Raw genomic sequence first — 25,339 nt, forward strand, 5'->3', positions numbered from 1 at the left:
TCGGTTCATGTACACAGAGGCCCCAAAAGTTCCAGCTGTGTCTATTAAAGCTCAGTGAAAACAAAAGGTTTGTGGACATGGGGCACAAATCAAATGTACTAGAAAAACCAGCAAATGATCTCTCTTTTTCATGAGCGGAAATGAGAAACAAACGTTCCCTAGCAGACTGGATAAATACTGTGTTTTCTGATACCTGGGTCTGGGTCCTCGAGTTTCTCCTTGAGCCTGGGAAAAGCTGGGCGCAGGGACTCGGGATACTTGAGAAACACCTTATACATGATCAACACAGCTTTTTTTCTGATGTAAGGTTTAGTGTGGGACATCTGCAGTAGAAGACAGTAAATACACATTTTTAAAGATGTAAAAAAAAAAACAAAAAAAACAACAACCCTGGAATGACAGCTTATTTGACTGAAGTAAATGGTAACGAGCAAAAAAAGAAAAAGAGAAAAGAGCAGAAGTCATGTGGGTACACCTCAGGACTTACTCACCAATGTCATGATGTCATTAGCTAAGTCCCGAGCTAAGTCAGGGGTCACAAAACAAGACAGACCAGTGAGGGCAACACCTGTGTCATACTGGTTGGGGCTGCTGAGATCCTGGGAGAAATAGATTAAAAAAAATAGGAAGAAAAACAAAAAAGAAAGAAAATATTAGCTGAGGGAAAACTAACAGTAAGGAGATATTTACAGAGTTCACAAAACATGTGCATCGCTGACCTTTCGAATTTGATTGGTTGTCAGCATGATGACGTCTGTGTTCTCATGAAAGCACTGTGAGGCTGCCAGGTAGCCAATCCTCTGTAGGAAAGCAAGCAAGCATAAAGAACATACTGCTATTATATTACATTACTACAAACATTCGTCAGCCTGTTGCAGCACCACAGAGATCCACTTATACAGCTCATTCAGCTGTGACTACATCACTTTGTAAATTCTGGGTGTGCATCTTCCTTTCCATTTGCATTACTCTGTCCTGCACTTCCACGACCAATCCTGACATCCCAGACTTACCTTGTACGTGAACTTTGAGGAACTCATGACTTCAACGATGTTGAAAGCAGCCCAGCTGACGTCATAGCCCAGCATTTGAAGCTGCAACATAGAGGAGACAGACATAGATTGTGACTAAAAGGAAGAGGGTGAGCTCTAAGCTGCTCCGGCGAGGTACAGAGAGAGAATAATTGATTTGGGCTGAAAGCTCTCAAAGTGAATACTGATGCCGGCCACAACAAGACATCTAAATCTAAATGTGTACCTTGACTATAAATAGACAGAGCAATTTCATTTCAACGGGAATTGGACAATGTTCTCAGTAAGTGTCACTTGCTCGACGTTTGGCTGTGAAGTGACTAATCTTAACAAAAACAAGAAACACACACACAGCCTTGAATGTGTTTTTGTAAAAATGCACTACTTTACTTTGCGAAATAGTAGCACTTCCATTTGATCTGATGAAAGTATAAGAGGAAATAAGGCTTTATTTGACTCAGCTTGTTTCTGTTTGGGTAGAAAAGATACTAACCACAGATTTTTGTGTGGTTTTCATCTACAGTGTCACAGCAAGTCGCAATTTTCCATTGTGTGCATGTCAACAAAATATGTCACAATATGCTAGTGGAGCTGATTTAGGACAGATGAAGGATTCATTTGTGAATTAAAATATATGCCAAGTATTCTTGCACTACAACTAAGTAGTTGTTATAAACAGAGTCTCGTCTTTTTATTGTGTTTTTTAGTTTTTTCCTTTGTTAATTTTAGGTGTGCTGTAAAGAAAAGTACAACAGCATAACTTGCTACTAAGCTACAGCACAACGAAGCCACATGGTGGGCTTATGTTGACAGGTGTATACAATAGCTCGTGTGTGTGTGTGTGTGTGTGTGTGTGTGTGTGTGTGTGTGTGAGAGAGTAGATTTGACAGACAAAGTCGGTGAATCCGTGGCGGGTGAGAGGTCTTACGTAGGTGAGCTTGCACACAGCATTGGCTTTGACAGCGATGTTGTCCTGCTTGAGCTCCTGTTTGATCTCATCGATGCATGTGGAGATATACTTGGCCTGGGGGCAGACAAAGGAGAGGGCAAACAACAGACACCAGATCAGATTAGGTGGACTGATATCCGGAGAGGGAGGCTGCGAGCAGGCTGGAAAATTTTGATCTTTCTGCTGTCGCTTTCCAAGACACTAACCAAGAACTGAATGAGTGTTTTTCCCAAGTTTAACTGCTTCTTTCTTTCTACCACTAACCTACAAGATTATCACATGTGGCTTGATGTATGTAGGTATTTACAGGGCCAGGTATAAATATATTTTGATAAACAGTTCTGAAAATACATTCATCTCGTGCACAAAGCTCACACTCAAACTTGTGATGAATAGAGAGTTACCATTAATTTGGGACATCACACAGCAAATTAAACCCTTACACTGGAGCTGTTTGCCGTGTGGATTTATCCGTTTTCAAATCTGCTAGATGTTTTCGGTCCACCGCCCGTACTAATGAACAATGAGGTGTGCTCAGCTCTCTCTTCCACGAAAACATTATCTCAGTTATAATGACCAACAATTAAAAGAAATTAAATTTTAAAAAAAATCCTACTCAACGTAAAAACATTAAGAAATAATAACAGCCACTTTTATATATCATTATTACTACAATTACACAGTTAAAGAGATCTTCAATTGTATTTATTATGTTGTAGGATGCTAGCATCAGTAGCACCATCATCTATATATCTGTTTATCAAAGCATCCATCCATCTATCCACTTATCTTTAAATAAATTAGTTTTTTCCCAGAAAACCATTTCTGGGAAAATGAATAACAATGAAATCTCAACTCTCATAATGACTGCTAAATCACATCAGTTCTCCTAAAATACTGGGAGCACATTTCATTCAACGGTGCAGAACAAACTGAGGTCAATTTTTTTTTAACCATTATAGAAAGGACCAACCTTGCTAAACAAACACATACACATACACTACTCTGTAGTGTGTGAGAGTGTGCTGGTCATGTGTGTGCAGTCATGAGACAGCACAGTGACAGGAGGTGGTGTTAGAGGGGGGGGGGGACACTACGCTCTGCTACTCCCGCTCCTGGAGAAATTGTAGCGATCAAGAGTGAAGGCCTGAACACACCATCAGCAAACAGACATACGCATATACAGAGTGCTTCTCCATCACAATCTTCTTCAGTTATCCATCCAGAACCAATTTAAATAACTGAAATAGTTGACATAAGGCCAACACAGACAACCTTCCTGCCAGTAACACATACTGGGGTGGAGATATATTTGAAGGCGTGCACGCTCCAAGAAACGAATGACTGGGCTTAGATTAAACTAACTAGTGCTATATTCTTTTTAAAATCTGATCACTATCACAAAGGCGAGTAAAATTCATACTTCCAATCCTCACACCTTAATTCAATACAGATGCTGTTCCAAAGACGTGGGAGAGACAGTGAATGAATGAACTATGCAGAAACTTTGCACAAACTCTGCACACATGTGTAAAACAAACAGAGAAACTGTGGGATATTCGGCACACACTTCAGAGTACACACAGAGGCGTATTAATATTTTAGCAGACTGCCCACTGTTGACTGGGTAACCACCACCTTATCTAGGCTGCCTGGGTTGGGTTTCCACTGGTGAACAGCTCAGACTATACAGCGAAGCAAGAGATCAAACGCTAACGTCCTGGAACGACAAAACTGACCCACATGCTTGTTTTTCCATTTCCAAAAACTCAAATATAGACACAGACAGCATTTGTGTCTTAATACAAGTAATATAATGTAAAAGTAAAGCATCTATAAAGCCGGTTTAGTGCTTCTAGCTGAACAATACTGAGAAGAAATCAAATCTCAAAGTAGTCTTGAGGTCAGACGTGCCACCTTGACATTTGGCATCTTCCCTACAGCAACGATGTAGGTGCGCGCACACAGCAGTACAGCTTGAAGCAATCAGGGATCGTGCTTCACAGTAAAAGCTACTTTCAACTGCTCCATTGTTCAAAAGGGTTTGCTGTGCATGTTTGATTTGGCAGATTTTAGGTGAATAGTTCACCTAATAACGGAGCCAAAGTCAATGTAGTTTTTAAGGAAGTTAAACAAAACCCCCAAACATATATAGTGTGTAACAAACATATATGATATGGTATATATGGTATGGTATGATATACTGTATTCTGGCCAGAATGTATATGGTATGTTAGAGTTATAGATAAAATAGGGATATGATGTGCTTATTGTTTGTTTATGAATTTTACAAACTAGTTAAAAAGTTAAGAAAAGATCTGGCTGCTGGACCCAGGATGGCAGCCTCCCCATGCACTGGTGGAAACTTGGACAGACTGACATTCATAAATATGCTGCAGACAGTCCTGAGAGTATTGTAAACAACAGAATTGGAGCATTTTGCTCGACAAACTGTGTGATGACTATTTCCGAATTACTCCAAGCATCTTGTCTGAGACGGGCCAATATCAGTATCTGGCTCTACTTCATACCCACCCTGCCTTACTACCTGACATAGCATTTCACAGCATCAATATGTTTAGATGCAGCCAACGCAGAGCTTATAGGAGAGATAGGATGATGTGACAGATGTTAACAGATGGCTAACCCCCACACACACCCTCTGACTGCCCCTTCAAAACAAGATGCTTTGATGAGCCTGTCATCACCCACAGCTCTGTGGCAGGGATGAGGAGCCGTTTCACGGCACATGTTGGATGACTCGTTTCGAGATTATATAAAGGCTCAGATTTAATCTGCGAATCCAGAATAGTTACAACTAGAATTTTTAAGCTAACCCTCGAAACATTAGGCCTCTCTTCACCAACTCATCACAGCATTCATTCAGAGGCCAAGTGGCTGCAAAGTCAACTCAAATAAGTGACTGCATATACTTCTCACCAAACGGGCCTGACAGTAAAAAGCCTTTAGCTCACAATATAAATGACAAGAGCCTAAATATCTGCATATCTGGTGTGCTCTCGGTGAGTAATCTACTGGTAAACTTTAATGATCTAGCGAGATGCTTCCTCTAACTGCCTGTTAGCTAGACTAGCTAGCTGTCAGTAACGTTGGCAGCATTTTTCTATTAAAACCCGAGAAGTTGTGTTTCTACCGACTCAGTAACAGGTCGCAACCAATAACATGTTAGTAAGCAAAGGACAGTTTACCACCCAGCCAGCAAGGCAGCGGCGTTAGCCGCTGACGATAACGCTAGCTTTCCAGCCTACCTAACGTTAACTTACCCAGCGCTAGCCCGCTGGTCAGCGATAACGGTAACGGCACAGTGTGTGTGCTGGACTTATAAAAACGTTAATGAACGTAAAGCTTAAAACACCCCGGTGTCACGGTTTGCTCGTTTTACCTCATCTTCCTTGTGATTCCTGATGCCACGTACTAAATCCTGGAGATTTTTATCGAACATCCGATCGATGCTCCCTTTGACAATCTTCAAAGCCATGACTGTCTGCGACTTTGTACCGCTTCTGTCCTGCGGGGCCGAGCGCCTTGCAGAGATCTAGGGGGTGCCGACCGACGCGCTACACCGTGTCTCATCCACCCGGGTGCCGTGATGTGCTGCGGGGTCCGCTGCTGTTTACTGAGCCCGGGCAGATGAAGTTGAGGCCAGACGGGGCCGTCCTGTGCTGTGCAGAGACGCTGGCAGTGGATCGGTGTAGGAAATGGCTGACAAAATGGCGTCTAAAGTCAGCTGACTTGGAGCATTATGCGAGATTCTCATGTGGGAATCAGTTGAGTTAAAGGGCTCGTCCTCCCCACCCACCCCGTCCTTCCCACTTAGCGTCTGTTGTGAGCCAGAAGGTTTATTCTCTTAATCCTAAAAAAGTTAAACAACTCCACTGATATTTTAACCACTTATCAGAACACAGTCAGTGTAGCATGTGAGAATAATGACTCACTAACGACTGTCAATGTGGCAGGTCAAAACACCAAAAAATGTAGTAGAACCAAAACCATGCTGATATTTTTATTCAAGTCTAGTGATAGAAATACTTTACCAATTTACATAGCACTAAAAACACCGGCTGTATGCACATGACAGAAAAAAAACATGTCAAAAAAAAGGCTGCAGCTACATGAGATCTCATTAGCTTTTAAGGGCAGTTTTTGTTTTTAATGTGTGCGTTATTCCATTTATTAAGCAGACACTAGGGGAGAGGAGAGTACAAGGTGTTTAACTCCACATAGATTATTATTTTTAGACAAAACTGTATCTATCTGAAAACGAGGCTATAAAAACAGTAGGTGGACCTCAACCAGAAAACAGTTTTAAGTGACTCTTTACATTTCAGACTGGATTCACTGGGTCAAGACCAGAGAATTAAAAAAAATACTTAACATAAAAGACAAGTAGCATTTTACCCCTCCCACTATGGCAAACACACAGATAGGAGGCCTTTGTGATGTTTTGCAGGCTTTATAAAAAAAAAGAAAAAGAAAGAAGCCAACAGATGTAAGAGCTACACATACACACAAAAAAGCATAACTCATTTCTTCCCATTTTCTTCATCAGATTCAGTTTCATCTCATATTACCCCGCTCTATATAGAAGAGCTAAAAATGTAATCATTTGACATACACACAGTATGAAAGACCAAAGTTCAGATTTTAGAAAGAAGAAAGCAGCCAGGAGCTGGCGGGAGTTTGGAGTGAGGATCCAGGACGGCCAGAGTGTCGTAGAAAAGAAAAAGTACATCTCGGAAACCAACGAGTGTTGCGTGGTGCCGTTATCTAGCTCACTAATAAGCATGTCGTTTCTGATGTGATGAACAAATGGACTAAAAATGGGCCTTTTCTGGTTTGGTATGGTTAGAGTACAAAAATGTCTAAAACATGAACAATGAAGTAACAGATAAGGTAGGAAATGCTGGGTGTGTGTTGCAATGTTGTTGGGCCAGCAGCACTGCGTCATGTTAAACAGAGGCCACCATCTTTTAGCACTTGGTCCACTGCAGTGGTCGGTGAGGGATGCTTTCAGCTCTCGACGGCAGGTTGTTCCGTCTCCGCAGAGATCGAGTTGTCCTCTTCTTCGTACGTGTGCGTTTGCTGTTCGGCCGAGCTGTCCGGGCTTCGCCTGAAGAGGATCGCAGAGTCGTAACAATACACGTAAAACAAGATTACGCCCGATAATGTTTATTTAGTAAATATCACGCATCCAACAATGCAGGCGCCTCTTTAGGAGTTTTCCTACACTTAACCTGACGGCACCATAAGACCTCTTACCGAAGGTGTCTTTAAATACTTTGTGTAGCGTGCTTTTCAAAAACCTTTCATACAATTTAATTTATTTTATATAGCAGACACATAGTGAACGAGTGAGTAGGTTTCATGTGTGTCCAACCAAATGTATCGAGTTTTATTGTTAGACGTTGCCTGACACATGTTTATGGTAAATGGCCTGTATTTATATAGCGCTTTACTAGTCCCTAAGGACCCCAAAGCGCTTTACATATCCAGTCATCCACCCATTCACACACACGTTCACACACTGGTGATGGCAAGCTACATTGTAGCCACAGCCACCCTGGGGCGCACTGACAGAGGCGAGGCTGCCGGACACTGGCGCCACCGGGCCCTCTGACCACCACCAGTAGGCAACGGGTGAAGTGTCTTGCCCAAGGACACAACGACCGAGACTGTCCAAGCTGGGGCTCGAACCGGCAACCTTCCGATTACAAGGCGAACTCCCAACTCTTGAGCCACGATGTTTATCTTCCCTTATTTGTCTTTCTAGGCTCTGATTAATCTGACATATTCTTATTTATTTATAAACTGTTTGTCCTGTATGAGATATAGTTCTGATTGGATATTATTCCCATTGGTTGTGGTCCTGTGACCAATCACAGGCAATTTAAGATGGTACCCCCCTCCCTATGTTTAATTGTCTAACGAAGAGCAGGCATGCTTGAAAACATCATACATGACATCATCCGATTATAGCAAAAATGTGTCTCGTTTGCTAATGTGACCCAAGCTCGCATCCTGTCACAGGTGGGTTTACGTGTGACGCTCACCTGTTTGGACTTGAAGCCGTATCAACGTTGTTCTCGTCTTGTATGGGTGACTTTGGCTTTTCCTCTCCCTCTGTGTCATTTTTTTTCTGCTCTGATTCCCCATTCACAGGTGTGGAATCTGCTCACGGCAAAATCAGATTTAAATAAGCGAGCAGACAAACCCAAAGAAAGTGCACTAGAAAACAGTAGAATCCAGATTTTAGTAAATCCAAAACGAGTGCTTTTACCTGTGTTTTCTGTCTCTTTCTCCTCATCATTCTCTGGCTCCTTGTTCTCAGTTTTAGGTTTGGCTGCCACCTCCGCCTTGCCCACAAAACGCAGTTTTAACTTGTTGTAGACGTCGCTAGCTTTTTCCATGACTGCAGTGCTGGCTTTATACCGCCGGATCTAAAATGAACACAAACATGTCAAATAAGTCCGGTAACATTTTTTATATGAATTTGTTCAAATAAAAAACACGTAGATTGCTAAACATACGCTTGCTGAACATTTTATTAGGTACATCTGTTCAACTGCTCATTAAAGCAAATATCTAAATCAGCCAATCGCATGGTAGCAACTCGGCGCATTTAGGCATGCAGACACGGTCAAGATGACCTGCTGAAGTTCAAACTGAGCATCAGAAGAAGGCACTTAAGTGACTTTAGTTTTTTTAATTGTTACTGTATGGAGGGCATCTACTAGCGGCAAGATTTAGGAAAATCAGTACAAGTATTCCAACAAAAATAGTAAACCTTTTGAAAGCAGTTGACTCTCAGTCTGGTAGATGTCCAAAGTCTCAATAAACATGACCATTAAACCCTGATGAGGCTTTAATGGTCTAACAAAAACTAACAAAGACTAAACATAAGGATATTTTCTCTGTTTTCCAAATTCTCAATAATTTCAGTTTTAATCTTTCCAAAAATCCAGTTTTTATTTTTAACTACAATGTTTTTCCCCATATACAGTTTCTCCATATTTAGTACAGTTTTAGTTAACTATAGTAACTTTGGGTACTGAATGAATTTGCCTAAGTATTTCAGAAACTGCTGATCCTACACATCTATCTCTATGGTTTACAGAGAAAACACACAATATGGCTGCTGAACATGCTGTACCCATCTTCTGAGTTCACAGTCATCAAAAGTCACCACATTTCAATCCATTTGAGCACATCTGCTGAGGATTTGCATTACAGATGTGCAGCAACTGTGTGATGCCATCGTGTGCTGCACCTTCAAGTTCAAGTTTTATTCGCCACATGCAGGTTGCCCTGCAGTGAAATGAACCCGACCTTGTCATATCCATAGCAACAACTTCACCAATTTCCACTTGAGCTGTGACTTAACCAATTAACCTATTAACCAATACCAACCTGTTATACGTCAGCTGGTTTACCCGTGAAGGTGTGATTGGTTCATTTGAAAACATTTTTCCCTTTTTTCTGTTTCCTGTACTTTATTTAAACACAAATTTGTTTCTATGTTATTATGACCCTGATGAAAGCCACAAGCCGAAACACGCTGGTCAGTTAATAAAGTTGTTCCTCTTTACCTTTAAGTGTTGCTGGAGTTCCTGCCTTGTTGTATCTATGCCATGTAGAAGTAAGGCGGTTTAGAAAGCAGAAGAGTATCCAGCACTGTCATAGCAAGTTGTAACTAACAAAGTTGCCAATGAGTCTCCCAAAAAAGACTCCTGCCTTTCCTTTTATTATTTCCCTGTCATGTACATACTTTTACAGAGATGGATACACATGAACAATTGATCAAACTTCAAACAATTGATGTCAGCGTGTGTGTAAGTAATCCCTACGAGCCAAAGCTTCACACTGCTTAAAGTTAGCCAATCAAATATTTAAAAACTGGCTTAAAGGCAGAGGAACCAAAATGCCCTGTTTTGGACAGACTGCATCAAAGCCCAGTGTCAAATAAATAAGTATTATTGTGAACGGTGACTTATGCAAAGTTACTCTACAAGTGTTTAAGAATAAAAACACAAGGGCAAAACAGTTACTGCTCAACCAACCTTGTGTTGCGTTTTGACTACTTGAGTAAATTTTAGCACAGGTTTTCCAGCTTAAACACCAAAAGGAGCTGTGGACCTAGAAAGAACAGTGGAGCAATACAAAACAAATTCACCTTTTTTAGTGTGGCAATAACTTCAGCGTTCTTATGTAGGATCTGGCTGGTGACAGGAACAGCCTCGAGCTCTTCCAGTGCTTGTAGACATCGCTCTATGTCCTGAAAACCACACAAACCAAATTTTCACGCCAGAATAAAAAGAAACCCAAAACATTTATGTGACCATATTAATCATCGTCTTAAGCGTTACGTACTGGGTTGTCCACTTTAAGTGCAAACTTTATATCTGTATGAAGCTTCTGTAGCCTTTCTCCAGGTGACGGCTCTGCAAATAAACACACAAAGTACTAAATTATATCTTTATCCGTTCTTGATAATGAAAACTGAACTTGTCTCTCTCTCTTATATAAATGACACTGCATGTTTTCAGCCAACAGCGTGAGTCACTGACCCTTTTTCTTCTCCACCTTCTTCTCCGGCAGCTTCTCTGGTTTGCGTTTCAGCTTTTCAGGCTTGGACCTAAGACAGAGAGGAAACTCTGTGATCCGTGTACATTAATGTTTGATCACCACCTCCTGATGAGCTGTGCATGCAGTAGTCTGTTCCCCATTGAGCACTCACCTCGCTCTGGACCTCTCCTCTGACCGTCTGGCTCTCTTCTCTTTCAGCTCTCTCTCTTTTCGTTCTTTCCTCTCCTTTTCTTTCTTTATTTTTGCTTTCTTCTGGTTGTCTAGCTTCTTGGGTGGCTTCTTTACCTTTTGATGGGAAAGTATCACGTATAATCCCATTTCTTTAACAAAAGCAAAAACATTACTCTATGTTAACAGACGTACCTCAGCTGGTGGCGGAGAATCAGAGTCTGAGGGCGCAGGGATAGGTGGTGGGGGGGGTTTCTTGGACTTCTTCAACGGGTGATCGTCTATACCTTCATCTGAGCTACTGCTGCTGTCACTGTCACTCTCTTTTTTAGCCTTATCTTTGTCTTTTTTCTTCTTCTCCTCCTCCTCTTTCTCTCGCTCACGTAGCCGGCGGAGCTCTTCAGCTTCCTCCTTTTTTCGCCGCTCCTCCAGCTCTCTTCTGCGTTCTTCATCTCGTTTCTTCCATTCACTGATGCGGTCGGGTTCACTATCACTGCGAGAGGTGGGAGGGCAAGGCAACCTTAATTATGCCAAGCTAATGTATGGAGTAGAATTTCTCTTACTGTATTAACCTGTGGTGCATAAATCGTTAAGAAGGAATCCTGGGAGCAGCCTGACCTTTCGCTGTCGGAGGACGATGAAGGCGCTCGTTTTGCCGGCGCAGGTTTGGGTTTACGTGCTCGAGGCTTTGGCGCCGGCTTCTCTGTGAATCAGAAAGACACGAGCACAGACTTTGAAAAACTCTGCACTAACTCACGAGCAAAGAATTGCTTCTAAACATCCTTCTAAACATCTATCTGCATCGCTACGATTGTAGATGAAACTGTAGTAAATAAAAGAGCAAAACTAAACTCGCACCTTTCTTGCGAGCCTGTGGGCCCTTCCGCGGGGGAGGATCTGATTCCGATTCAGACTTTGAGCCAGACTGGGATTCTGAACCAGACAGAGCCGGTCGAGGCTTCTCGTCCTCCGAGTCGCTGTCTGCTACTTTCTTCTCCGATGCCGATCCAGAGTCTGAATCAGAGTCGGACGAAGCCTTCTGCAAGGTCACAGAGAAAAAGTAACGAAAGCTGGAAACGCAAAGAGAAGACACCGAGTTTTGTGACAGGTAATTCTTTCTGTGACGGGGCCTTCTGGTTCACCTTTTTCTTCCCTCTGCCTCCTGCTTTCTTCACACCTCGTCCACCAGATTTCTTCTCTGGAGTAAAATCCTGTTGAAGAAAAACAAACATCAAATGATTTGCAGCTGAGACGTTATAAGAGAGACACGAAAGAAATACACAACAGCGGTTTGTCTCCTCCCTGCCCTGAAAAGGCCAATCAAAAGCCATATTGGAAAATGGGAAGAAAATTGGGAAATTAATTGATATAAAGCTGTAATTTACTGCACCTTGCACCTAAAAAAAAAAAGCTTTAAAACCTTACTTTGAGGCAAAACCCACCAAACTCTGACTGGTCGTTCTGTATGTGCAGTTTTTATGCCACCATGACCAAAGAAATTAATTTCATCCATCCATTTGCTTCCGCTTATCCTTTCAAGGGTCGCGGGGGGCGCTGGAGCCTATCCCAGCTGTCATAGGGCGAGAGGCGGGGTACACCCTGGACAGGTCGCCAGTCCGTCGCAGGGCCAACACACAGGGACAGACAACCATTCGCACTCACATTCACTCGCACATTCACACCTAGTGGCAATTTGGATTATCCAATTAACCTAACCCCACAAGCTGCATGTCTTTGGATGGTGGGAGGAAGCCGGAGTACCCGGAGGGAACCCACGCAAACACGGGGAGAACATGCAAACTCCACACAGAAAGACCCCGGCCTGATGGTGGAATTGAACTCAGGACCTTCTTGCTGTGCAGCAACAGTGCTAATCGGCTTCCTCCCACCATCCAAAGACCCGTGAATGCACCGTGAATTAATTTCATTTCATTTGTAAATAGCGACTACAGAGGTGCTACCAAGTTGGCAGCTGAGTGGTGAGACTTGTGTCAGGAAGGGCATCCAACATAAATAAATCTACCAAATCAAACACGCGGCTATAGCAACCCATTTGCGAATGAGAGGCAACCAAAAGTGGCTTTGAGCATCAGACTCCTCCACAATCACGCGCGTACGCACATGTTATTACCTGATCACTGTTTTTCCCAGAGTCAGACTCCGAAGGTGTGGGTTCTGATTCAGAAGGAGATCCACTCTCTTCTTCATCTCGGTCGCTCGATGAGCCTCGTGCCTTTTTTGGAGGAGGAGGCCGCTGAAACAAAAAAAAAAAGTACTTGTGAGAAAACAGAAAATTTGAACAGTTATAGGTCACTTGAGATATAAAAATAATCTCACTGCTCAAATATTCAAGTCATGCAGACAAATCCCTTAATTTCTGGCTCATTTAGCTTTCGTCACTGCTGCGACAACATCGGCTATAAAAAAAAAAAGCCACCAGAAAATGTGTGCTCTTCTTTCAACTCTTCAAATTCTCGGTAACTATTCATGAATGACAAATTGTTACAGTAACTTGGCTGCTGCTGATGGTAGTTGGTTACGTATGGTGCCAGAAAAACCTTCTTTGTGGCCCAAACTGTGACCAAGGAAACCATTTATTTTAATCAAGCTCAACATCAAAAACAACAGGAGTGAATCTTAAATCAAATCACTGGACGAGTTGTAATGACACACATCCACTAACAATATAATCCTCGTATAATTACCTTAGGAGCCTGTGGCTTTCGCTTCATTCCTCCTCCTCCTCCTCCGCCCCCTCCTCCTCCTCCACCCCCCCTTCCTCTGTCTTCACTCCCAGAATCTGAATCAACCTCACTTCCTGTGTGTGCTTTCCGAGGAACCGGGGCGTCCTCCTCATCGTCCTCCTCGTCGCTTCCTCCTCCTGCATTTTCAGCCTCGCTGTCAGATGAGCTAGCTGGCTGCAGACAAAACACAATAAAATATAATAATGAAAAATATCTGAACAGGGCGACAAAAAGGGGAGAAGCAGCAAAGATACTGGTGAAGAACAGTAGCTGCTTTGGTGAAGGTCACACAGGCCACAGTCTCTCCAAGTCTGAACAAGGAATTTTTCATGAGAAGGAAAAGTAGATTCATTTGAATCAAACCAGTCGCTACCAAGTACATCCTGCAGATCCTAAATCTATGCTCACAAAAATCACCCAAATGAGGGTTATGAAAAAACAAATGCGCTTCCAGTATCTTTTACATTTCATGCTGAATTATGCCTGCTTCAGGATTTTGGGAAGATGACAGAGACTTACTACAGGTGGGGCGCTGTAGGAGGCATGTGGATTGTTCTGGATCTCCCATAAGCCTTCATTGAATCCCTTCCTTTTGTTGGGTTTCCCATATCGTTCTCTGTACTTTTCATAGGCAAAAAGGTCCTTTGGTGCGAGGAATGCTCTTTGAAAACAGAGAAAATAAAGAAAACGTGAAGCAAACTGACGGGAAACAATCTGATGTCCCAGGCTTTCAGTAATGAACAGGATGTTTATACTTGTGTTTAGGAAGGCTGGTGTTCGACTCCAGACTTTGAAGCAGATCACTGTGCCACCTAGTGACAGATTAAAATACTGCAGGTGCCATCTTGTCAAACAGATGGTGTGTCTCACCAGTTCAAATATGTCAACACATCTTGTGGAAACATACTGCGCACTAAGACTGACTCAAATTAACAGTAGTTTCACATCAAAGTAGTTATATGTGCCAACGTCACTCTACCAAAGGGGATTTTTTTTTTAAAAAACAGGTGAGCCAGAGCCTAAATTCAAAACTGGAACTACCAAATTTAACCAGAAAAAGTAAACATGGCTGATGAATTTCAGCCAATGTGCAAGTTTACAACACCTGCATCCACCCAAGATTAAACAGTTCTGCAAATACACTTAACTCTAGTCTCTGTGTACTTACGTTTCATGTGTCCCAAAGAAGAAAATGGGGATTTTATTAGGAGGTGGTTTCACTGCTCCATCAGCCACATCTTCAATCTGTTTAAAAAAAGAATAATCGTAATTTTTAAAAGCATGATTTTCAATGAAGAGAGCAAACAGATGACATGTCACACATTCACTTGCAGACACAGGACTGAACACACAACTGTGGCTCGAAAAGTTGTTTCTGCTCATCAGAATCCCCGTAAATGTGCCACTTCAACGGTCAGCCCCTTGGCCATTTGTGCAATTAGCAGTTAAAACAACAACAAACGCAACCTGATAGTCGTTTTATCTATTTTAATGCGCAGGGAAATATGCTCTACAATATCAGCAAGTTTTTAAAAAGGGGAGGGGGAAAAAATCCACAATTTTTTTTTAAACGTCATCTCCATAAAAACAACGTTAGCTGGGGTGGTGAACGTCTCCGTGTAGGTTAGGCCACGAGCATCTCATGCAAATTTTGCCGCTCATACGCTGACAGTGGGCCTGTGCACACCTGCAGCCTGTCAGCCCTGCAGAAGTAAGCCTACGCTTTCTGTTTGTCTGTATCCATAAACGTAGTGGAGAACATCTACAGAGAACCTTCTACAGCGTCCCGTGCAGAGCAGCCCACCCCCTCCTCCGCCTCTCAGACTGCTGCTGCTGTTAACGTTGCTTGCTTGCTTACCCTGGCTGGCCAATGGGGGTATCCCTTCATCTTAGCAAAGACGAGGTCTCCGGGCTGGAAGTTGTGTGGCATTGTTCTTCTCTTCTGCACAGCCTGGGTTTAAAAAGGTTTAAGATACGCAGTCTTTCTGTGTCTCTCTCGGTTTGATGTTTTCAGGTCGACACGAAACCTGGAAACGGTGGTGTTAGCTACCAAGCTAACAGTATACTAACGTTACCGCGAGAAGCTGCGTGAAGCCAGACGCTACGTACTAACCGTTTCCGCTCCAGGGTGCCAAGTTAGCCTTCAAAAGAAAGACTTTAAAAAACGACTCAAAGAGTAAATTATCTTTTCCTTCATATAAACATTTTTTGGCCGCGATTAAACAAATTTTAGTTTTCCACCAACAAAAAAATCACGAAAATATTGTTTTTAAGAGTGTAGCTTAAATTTACACAAACTAAATACATATATGCAAAATTATACAGTTCAGTTCCACATGTTTACATACTATAGACATATACTTATGACTGTTATTTGCATATTTCATGGTCTGTAAACGTGCAATATCCTTGAATACATACATGCATTTACATACATATGTGGGGAAGTATGTATCGCTCCATTTTCTTCTGCTTATCCAATCTCCCAGCTGTCATAGGAAGTAAGGCATGGTACATCCTGGACAGATAGACACAGAAAACTATTTACGCACACATTCAGTGTTCAGTTTAGATGCACCTCTTTGGACTGTCGAGCAAAGCCAGTGTACCAGGATAGAACATGCAAACTCAACACAGGAAAGCCCCGGATGTGTGAAATGATTTGAACTTGGGAACTTTCTGCTGTGAGATTATAGTACTAAACACTGCATCACTATTTAAACCTGTGGATATGTGTATGCGTATACATGTCAGTATATTTGGCTGTTACTGAAATTTTGTGCACCATGTAAGGGTGGTGTGGCTGCATTTTCGTTATGCTTGTATAATGACAATAAAGAGTCTTTATAATTTATGCTTTTCAAATAGTAAAACACAGAAACGCGAAGTAAGACAGACATTCTTAAAAGTAAAAATATAAGCACATCAATCCCAACAAGCTTCACACATACCCAATATCACTTATTTCACAACAAAATGTATTTAAAAGTCGTCTTCAGGTTTGATTAAACGCTCAATTTTAAATGACTGAATTATTTAAATTCTCGACTTTTATTCTTTTAAGTCAAACAGACTTCCCTGTCGCACCGGAAATAGAGTTGTGGGATGTTTGGAAAGCTTCATTAATCCGGATGAAGCTGTCTCTTCGTTTTCTCGTGATACGACAGCCACAGCGGAAATCCCGCCTTTCTTGCCTCGCGATTGGCTGACCGCCGATCAGTTTCCTGATCACCCAATGACATATTACAATGTGGAAAGCAACGTTGACCTCCCCCCGAAATCACCTCTAGTGAGAAGCCATGTTTCGGTCTTTAGGACGCGTTCAGCAGTTTAACTGCAACTTCCTGACTCTGCAGAGGCTCAGCGCTACCTCTAAACTCCACATCTGCACGTCCAGAATGGCCAGCTCGGACTACAGGATTGAACGGGACACGTTTGGGGAGCTCAAGGTTCCGGCCGACAAATACTACGGGGCCCAAACTGTCAGATCGACCATGAACTTCAAGATAGGGGGACCAAGTGAGAGAATGCCCATCCAAGTGATCAAGGCCTTTGGTGTCCTGAAGAAAGCAGCTGCTCAGGTGAACAAGGAGTACGGCCTGGATCCAAAAATAGCTGAGGCAATCGTCCAGGCTGCAGATGAGGTTTCAGCCGGTAAGCTCGATGATCATTTCCCTCTGGTGGTATGGCAGACTGGCTCTGGAACTCAGACTAACATGAATGTCAATGAGGTGATCAGCAACAGGGCTATTGAGATCCTGGGAGGGAAACTGGGCTCCAAGGATCCAGTTCACCCCAATGACCATGTCAACAAGAGTCAGAGCTCCAATGACACCTTCCCCACAGCCATGCACATTGCAGTAGCCACTGAGGTCCACCAGGTCCTGCTGCCCGGCCTGCAGACTCTGCACGACGCACTTGCTTCAAAGGCTGAAGAGTTCAAAGACATCATCAAAATTGGGCGCACACACACTCAGGACGCTGTGCCGCTCTCGCTGGGCCAGGAGTTCAGCGGTTACGTCCAGCAGGTGAAATACAGCATTGAGAGGGTGAAGGCAGCCATGCCCAGGGTATATGAGCTGGCAGCTGGAGGCACGGCTGTAGGAACGGGACTTAACACCCGCATTGGGTTTGCTGAGAAGGTAGCCTCCACCGTTGCTTCTCTCACAGGCCTGCCGTTTGTAACCGCTCCCAACAAATTTGAAGCCCTGGCAGCTCACGACGCCCTGGTAGAGCTGAGCGGGGCTCTCAACACTGTGGCCGTCAGCATGATGAAGATCGCCAATGACGTCCGCTTCTTGGGGTCAGGACCTCGCTCAGGCCTTGGAGAGCTCATCCTACCAGAGAATGAGCCAGGAAGCAGCATCATGCCGGGCAAGGTGAACCCAACCCAGTGTGAGGCCATGACCATGGTGGCAGCCCAGGTGATGGGGAACCACGTGGCCGTCACCGTCGGAGGCAGCAACGGACACTTTGAACTCAACGTCTTCAAGCCGATGATGGTGAAGAATGTGCTGAACTCCGCACAGCTGCTCGGCGACGCCTCCGTCTCCTTCACCAACAACTGCGTGGTGGGCATCCAGGCCAACACGGAGAGGATCAACAAGCTCATGAATGAGTCCCTCATGCTGGTCACAGCGCTTAACCCACACATCGGGTACGACAAGGCGGCCACCATCGCTAAAACGGCTCACAAGAAAGGCTCGACCCTGAAGGCTGTGGCCGTGGAGCTGGGCTATCTGACCGAAGAGCAGTTCGACCAGTGGGTGAAGCCAAGTGACATGCTGGGACCAAAGTAAACTGACAACCCAAGGAAAAGGAAAAAAAGACAAAACTCTTTTACACAAAAGAAAAGAGTATTTAAGTAAATCAGATGTGGAACTGAGTAAGCATTTTTTTTTTGGATCCTGAACTTTTCATCTCTCAACAAAAAAATCTGGCATACTGTTGTATGACGCAACTTGCGTAATATCTGGCATACTGGTAGAGTTCAAAGTGCACTGTGTCATGGTCCTTTGGTATGGATGAAACAGCTGATGCAGCTCTACACACCTTTTATCTTTGTGTCTTAACAGGGAATGTTTTAAGAAGTAGCAGCAGTAAAGCTTCGTCATCAATATGACTTAATTTTGTACATGTAAACATGTAAAGTCTTTTCTTTTTTTCTTCCAGAGTCAGAATACTTTTAACTCCTCCTCAGCTTGTAGTCGATACCATTGCAGCTCGGAGTGCCATTGTGGTTGCTTCAAAACACTACATAACATTGTACCTCGTGTGTTTTGGTTTACACGATGTGTGCCATTTATGCCATGTGTCCGTTAAATGAAATGCATTTATTAAAATAAATTCAGTCTTATTTCAATTTTTTTCCTTGCTTACATGCACGCACATTAGCATGATTGGTTAAACATCTGCTGTATAAACACCAGGGATTACAACAGTATGAAGTTGAAATCAAATGAATTTTAATTGTAAACAACAAATATACATTTCAAAAAACGTGGTGCAGAAACATTTTGTACAAGTGATGAAACAAGAGTGAACATTTGCGCCGGTTTTATTTGGTCCAGCTGACTTTGGGGATGTCATAATGCTCTGTCAGGTTGTCCAGGTGACGGTTAAAATCCTGATAAACAAGAACATAATGTCACAAACTGTTTCTATTAAGAAATATGCAATTTTGATATTAAGTTTTATGTAAATGTTGTCTTAAATCTATGTCTCTGAAAGTCCGAGTTAAGGAAGCTCTTACCTCGACTCTGTGTTTGTGGGTCTTTGATGCCTTGTTCAAAATCCGCTCCATTTGCTGTTAAAAAGAAATGGAGAGAAATGTAATGCCAAACAATTTACATTAGAACTTTCATTTTACACATTCACAATCTTTAAATCTCTGCCAGAGGGGAGAAAAAAAAACCCAAAACACTTAACACAGACTACTGGATTTAGTGGGAGTAAGATTGACTGACACACACACAGTAAGAATTTATTTCAGATTACATAACAAGTCAAGGTTTGGATGCTTCTTTGTTCACAAGTGGTCACCGCAGCAGGTAGCACCAAAGTTGATTTGGCAGATTTTCACACTGGATGCCATTCCCAAAGGGATTTGGGTCTCTTTTCAGAAATGAACTGGGAATTTGCTTATTAGGCAAATGTGTATTTCAAAACTACACTAGTTTGGAATTATTGTACAGTGCTAAGCTTGTTGGCTCTCTCTTAGAGGTAATATTATCAATACCTTAGTGAAACATCATTAGCAATTGATGTTTTTCCACTGGCAGACCTGGTGCAGATTTGTTATTGAAACCCTGCTATAATTCATGATACTGACAATAAAGATGGCTTTAGGAAATATTGCCCTAAACAACAAAAGAGATTCTGAGTTTAGATAATTTACTTCAGAGAATAATAGATTTGGCTGCAGTTTTCAAGCAGCTCAAGTTTGTTTTTCAGTCCTGAAAAGGGCCAAATTTGAACCCAACCTTACAAATAATTCACTTCTCCTAAACAGAAACTTCTACAATCTATTAATACTTATGTTAGCTTTGTTTCCCCTCACAATTCAATCCCTTGAACGCTGGAGAAAAAGAACTCACCCGTTTCTCTTGCATCTTGTCAAAAGCAATCTGTGCCGGTGTCCTTTTGTCAAGATATACTTTCTTGGTTTTCACCTCCTCATCGCTTTGGCTGGTAACGACCTGCTCCATGCGATGCTTGCTCTCCTTGTTCTTCTTTTTCTTCCTAAAAATAAGAGAAACACCATTATTATTCCTCATAATTTATTACCAATTTTGTGCAAGAAAATGTACATGCAGGACAGTACTGTGCAAAGGTCTTGAGCCACTCCTCTTTTTCAAAAAATGTTTTGCCAGAAAAATTGGAATAGCTGTAGCAATTTTTTTTAATCGAGTGCACCAATGGTGACTACTAATGTTTAACTGTGTTTGGGATAAAAAAAAACAAAACAACCATTTTTAACTTCTCTCCTGAATTCTTCCACACATGTTAACAACAATTTGTACCAAAAATTTCACTCCATAAGACCTGGTGCCACTGATTTTGTTCCACTTCTTGAGTAATTTGATATACTTTTCCCCCTCATTTCCCTTCTTCGAGACTGGTTACTTGACAGCCACCCTTTCACTGAGTACAATTCTGATGAAGCTTCAGCAAACAGTAGATGGATCCACTGAAGGGCCATCTCTCAGGTTCTGTATCAGGTCTTTTTGGGATGTTCTTAAGGACAACACTTTCAAATACTATTCATCCACTGTAGATGAATTTTCTTTTAGGCCTCCAACTTCTTTTCTATTTGCCTTATTTTTAAGGTGAGATAAAAACCTTTGAAATGCCTTCATACCACCTGGCCAACTATTTTATCAACACAACTAAAAAAACAATTACAGCAAAAAATAAAAATAAAAACACAAAGAAATGAGAGGTGCCACAAGACTTGCACAGTACTGCACATACCATTCAAGTTGGGGGTTTTTTGAGTATGTTAGTCAAATACCACTAAAAACAGGTTTCATTTGAATACACAAAGATCCTGTAAGCACTTAAGGCCTGCAAAGTCCCACAACTACAGCAGTAATCATGTATTACGTAACACACATCTGTCTTTAGCGTTCAAAACCTTGTGTCTCCTGTTTTCTGAACAACTAACTAGTCAGTTGGTTTTGTGTATTTTAGATTTTAACATTTAAAAGGGATGTGTATCCAGTGTCGTGCAAAAGAAAGTATATATTAGTCGGTCGTTTTGTTTTTGCCAAGCTAGCTAGCTAGCTACCCCTTCTGTTACAGTCCATAATTCTACTATCAACAGCTCTGAGGCCACGAAGCATGCGTTTAAATGTTATTTTCATATTTGTTGGCCTCTTCAAATATTACGTAATATTACTCATATCCACACACGTTCAGTGAACAAAGAGGTTTGTTTTCCTACTAGCAAAAGGGCTAACCATAGCCTGGTACGAACACAACCACATAATTTGAAGTATTTCATCGACTTGACAGAGATGTCTTTTTCGTACATTTTCTTCTAAGCGCTGATACTACTAAGACTTACTTTTTCCCAGCAGAAATATCTCCCACACCCTTTAATTTCAGGGCACTTTTCTGGACTGTAGCGTACTCAGACATGTTCGAGAAGCTGTTTGTCGTCGTTGTCTTCTTCTGCTTTCTGCTCTGACAGAGACGGATCAGGATCAGTGCTGCCACCTATTGGGAGGTGAAAGGAAGCGACCCAAGTATGCATGAAAATGTCCTGCGGTGTTTCTTCCCAGCCACGGGGGGTGCTGTACTCTACTTCTAACGAGGCAAATACGAGGCAGAAAGCGGAAGTTGAGGCAAAACTGAATGTCAAATTGTAGCATGGTGGAGTTCGTTTTTAAAATAAAGTAAAAATGTTACGGTACAGTTTATTACGGATAGCACCGGTAGCGCGGTGCCTCACCGGAAACAACACGTCGTTTCTGTGCAGGGTGAGCATATTAAACAGAGGACAGACATGTGGATATGCTAAGAAAGTTGGTGAGTAAAGACGACATCTGTGTGCCAAGCTTGTTTACTTTACTGTGTGCGATTATATAAAAACAAAAAGGGGAGATGTCGATGCATGTGTCATTTAGATCGCATTAAATTTAAAATGTTGTGTGGATTTTTTTTTTCATTCCACATGAGTCTAATTTGAGTCACAAATCTCTTCCTCCATTTTTTAGCGGCCAAGGGAAAGGGTAAAGGCATGATGAAAGAGGAACTGAAAGGTCCAGAGGTGTGTAAAGACCCTGTCAGACTCACATCTCATGCAGTAGGGGTCAACATCTTCAAACAAGGGGAAGACCCCAAGCTGAAGCCTCCTGAGGAGTACCCTGAATGGTGAGAGTGCATGTTATGTTAATGTTTTATTTAATGTTTTCCCTCGTTGTGTCATCATTGTACACACATCCAGTGGAAGTTTCACCCATTTACTGAACAAATAAATGGTGTGATGTTCTGGGAAAAGTAAGTCCACATCTGGCTCCAGAAGCTGGTTGTGCCTCCTTAGCTTAAATTAATTAATAGGCATTTTTCAGAAGTTTACTGGTTTTCAAAAAAATTCCAAAACTGATATAAAACTTAGGAAACTTGTGATTCCTGAAACAAATCTGTCTGCAGGTGCGATTTCCATTTAGTCCAAATGTATAAACCTGCTCCTGAAATGACTGTGAACACCAGATCTTTATAAATATCGAAACACAAAGTGGAAGATCAGTGATTAAATTAAAAGCAGGAACACAGCTGCAGCAGTGATCGAGAGGTACAGAATGAGACATCGTGCCACTAATCAGAGCCACGGTGCGATCCTCTGAAAATGATGGCAGTGAATGGGGAACTACTTACACCAGTACCTCTCAATAAAAGACATGCATTGCTTTATCAAGTAAAATATGAGTTCCTCTTGCAGCTCACAGACTGTGATAAGAATACATCTGTTCAGCAGTTATACCACAGTACATTTATTCTTAATAGTGAAGCACAGAGTTGGGACTATGACTATATGTCTTTATTGTATTTCGTTTTTTCTCCAGGGAACTTTTTCTAAGTTTTTCTTTGGACATTGGCTGTCCCCCCTCCCCCATTTTTTTTTGTTAAGCCACTTAACAGAGACTCATGAACCATTCAAGCATGACAAAAAGCAGCTTAGGCAAGGGATTCACTATTATATGCTGCATTTGTTCCCATGTCTTTAGCTGAATCTACAAAAAATGCCAAAGATAATACGCTGAGAGGCATAAAATAGTATTTTTGGACCAACATTGGGATTCCAAAAGAGCTATTAGCTAAACTAGCTGGACCAGCTGAACATCTATAGCATATTTCAACACGCTGTGCACTGTGTCCATGAAAGTATATGAAGACACTCGACAAGTGGTTCCAGGTTCAGTGAGTGTTCACAACCATTTGTAAACTATGGGTTAGCAGCTAGCTAACAGATGAGACCTTTTATTGCATGCAATGCAATAAAAGCATATCTGGATTGAAAAATGCAGTCATGGATTGTCCTCCCTAGAGCCCATAACTCAACATTATTAAAACAGTGTGGGATCATCTTGACAGAGAATGCAACAAAAGCCAGCCAAGATCCAAAGAAGAACTTTGAATGTCCTTTAAGAAGCCCGGAGAACTATTCTTGAAGACTGTTTAAAGAAATCTAGAGAAAATAAGCCTGTATTTTTAATATACATAATATAAAATGCATTTCTACTCATAAGTCACCTCAAGCTGCTTTAAACTAAAAGATAAAGGCCTTTCAAGGTCTTTATTACAGAGGAAACCTCAACAATCAGACGATACCGTATGAGCAGCACTTGGCGAGAGCAGGAAGGAAGAACTCCCTTTAAACAGGACGAAACCAGTAGAGCCAGGTTTGAGGAGAGGCAGCCATCTAACTGTGACCAGCTAGAGAATAAAGGAAAAGAGAAGAGGAGGTAAAAAGGAGAGCTTAGCGAGATCAAGGGCAAAACATAAAATGTGTGCAGTGTTTTTAAAAATTTGAGCTTGGTGGATGTTTCGTTTTACAGCAAAAAGTCTGCAATCGGCCAGAACTTGTTAGGAGAAGCTGGCAGTTGTGTGAAATCTGTGCCATTTGTAGGTAATTTTCTTTATATTGAATTAACTTTTACATCTATTTTTAAACTCAAAGGCATCCACAGCCTTTCTACCTGCAGTGATTATGAATGCTGGCCGTTTCCAAAATATGAGTGCTTTTGGTTTTTATATTAGTTGATATTGTATCATAGACATATCGACTCACTGCTTAAGTAATCGGGGAACTTCTTTGTGAGTTGTTGTTGTAGTTGTTATATTTCACTTCTTTCTTTCTTTTCTTTTCTTTCACTCAGGTTGTTCCAGTTAAACCTGGGAGCAGCCAAAAAGCTGAACGAGCTCGAGTCGGACTCTTGGGAGTATTGGAAACGTCTGAGGAAGGAAAACATTTGGCGTTTCAACAGACTACATAAAGGGAAGAAGTTGTAGGGTTTCACTGGACTTACTGAGGGCAACAGCAGTGTTTTACACCCTGGACTGAATTACCATGACAGAAACGGACTTCTGGATCAGTCTATCCCACCTGACAGCTGAGAGACTTTTGTCTCTTCATCGCTGGTTCTGTTTGATGCAAACGTTCTCTTGTGTTAAACAAAGGTGGTGATATAACAGCGTGAACTGCAAAGGAGTCCTTCAAGAAGGCAAAAACTGAACATCATATGAACCTAATGAAGTTATTGTCTCACTTCAGACAAACTCTTCATTAAATCAAATTTGACCAGTTTTCATGAAGTCGTAGTAACAATTTTCAACATTTCTGTTGTATACTAGAACGCTCTGGAGTAGTTACTTTGTGGCAAAAAGTAGAAAAAAAGGATTTCATTGTGTTTAACTTGGATTAAATCATTTGAACATGTGTTTATGGTGTTTTGTTTTCTTTTTGCAAATCACTTTGCCTGTTTGTGAATGTGCAGACTGTCTATAAATAAAAATGAAATTATATTCAAAAGTTGAGTTTGTCCCATTGCTTTAATTGATATTAGGTATCCAGATGTGGCACCACTTTAGGTTGTAATGTAGAGCTGTGTTCACGGTTGGTAAGTCGGTGCTTTTCAGCCCAACCCCAAGTCACAGGAAAAGCTCTGGGTCGCAGTTTGTAATAGTTATTGCGCTGATCTTTAACTACTAGCTACAGTGGTGGTGTTGCCATAAAAACGCTTCATGCAAATGACTGCGCGCAGCAGGGGTTGCAGAAACGAGGAACCGAAATGAGAAGCGACTCATCTGGGGAACAAATCATGCAAGATTGGAAGAGT

General features: G+C 41.9%; 5 protein-coding genes across 7 annotated transcripts in view; 2 read left to right on the forward strand and 3 right to left on the reverse strand.

The window, feature by feature from the left end:
* ap3d1 (adaptor related protein complex 3 subunit delta 1) overlaps positions 1-5,698 on the reverse strand; it is a 28,462-nt gene extending 22,764 nt beyond the window's left edge. For all 3 annotated transcript variants that reach the window (XM_085347533.1, XM_085347534.1, XM_085347532.1), the window contains exons 1-6: positions 5,384-5,698; positions 1,960-2,055; positions 1,014-1,094; positions 720-800; positions 492-599; positions 194-323 (exon numbers count right to left, since the gene is read on the reverse strand). In XM_085347533.1, coding sequence (XP_085203659.1) covers positions 194-323; positions 492-599; positions 720-800; positions 1,014-1,094; positions 1,960-2,055; positions 5,384-5,479 — 592 coding nt within the window. In that variant the 5' untranslated portion in view covers positions 5,480-5,698. The remainder of the gene's footprint in view (positions 1-193; positions 324-491; positions 600-719; positions 801-1,013; positions 1,095-1,959; positions 2,056-5,383) is intronic.
* A 365-nt stretch (positions 5,699-6,063) lies between these two features.
* hdgfl2 (HDGF like 2) lies at positions 6,064-15,537 on the reverse strand. The gene is made up of 16 exons (XM_085347791.1): positions 15,355-15,537; positions 14,665-14,741; positions 14,016-14,157; positions 13,458-13,670; positions 12,884-13,006; positions 11,895-11,963; positions 11,611-11,791; positions 11,371-11,455; positions 10,948-11,245; positions 10,736-10,869; positions 10,566-10,633; positions 10,369-10,439; positions 10,172-10,273; positions 8,279-8,438; positions 8,052-8,169; positions 6,064-7,111 (listed from the first exon to the last, which is right to left on the reverse strand). Exons 1-16 carry the CDS (start codon positions 15,424-15,426, stop codon positions 7,012-7,014), a joined length of 2,013 nt encoding a protein of 670 aa, XP_085203917.1. The 5' UTR covers positions 15,427-15,537; the 3' UTR covers positions 6,064-7,011.
* A 1,217-nt stretch (positions 15,538-16,754) lies between these two features.
* fh (fumarate hydratase) lies at positions 16,755-18,842 on the forward strand. The gene has a single exon (XM_085347934.1). It carries the CDS (start codon positions 16,796-16,798, stop codon positions 18,293-18,295), a length of 1,500 nt encoding a protein of 499 aa, XP_085204060.1. The 5' UTR covers positions 16,755-16,795; the 3' UTR covers positions 18,296-18,842.
* Positions 18,843-19,001: 159 nt separating this feature from the next.
* Positions 19,002-21,663, reverse strand: fam32a (family with sequence similarity 32 member A). Its single transcript, XM_085348094.1, has 4 exons — positions 21,565-21,663; positions 20,093-20,237; positions 19,249-19,302; positions 19,002-19,122 (listed from the first exon to the last, which is right to left on the reverse strand). Exons 1-4 carry the CDS (start codon positions 21,636-21,638, stop codon positions 19,054-19,056), a joined length of 342 nt encoding a protein of 113 aa, XP_085204220.1. The 5' UTR covers positions 21,639-21,663; the 3' UTR covers positions 19,002-19,053.
* Positions 21,664-21,844: 181 nt separating this feature from the next.
* On the forward strand, positions 21,845-24,874 carry mrpl54 (mitochondrial ribosomal protein L54). Its single transcript, XM_085348384.1, has 3 exons — positions 21,845-22,028; positions 22,217-22,373; positions 24,380-24,874. Exons 1-3 carry the CDS (start codon positions 21,902-21,904, stop codon positions 24,510-24,512), a joined length of 417 nt encoding a protein of 138 aa, XP_085204510.1. The 5' UTR covers positions 21,845-21,901; the 3' UTR covers positions 24,513-24,874.
* The last annotated feature ends 465 nt before the right edge of the window (positions 24,875-25,339 follow it).

This window comes from Diplotaxodon limnothrissa, linkage group LG23 (assembly GCF_057381915.1).
Source record: "Diplotaxodon limnothrissa isolate DT_005_m linkage group LG23, D_limnothrissa_male_GT1.1, whole genome shotgun sequence".
Classification (NCBI taxonomy): domain Eukaryota; kingdom Metazoa; phylum Chordata; class Actinopteri; order Cichliformes; family Cichlidae; genus Diplotaxodon; species Diplotaxodon limnothrissa.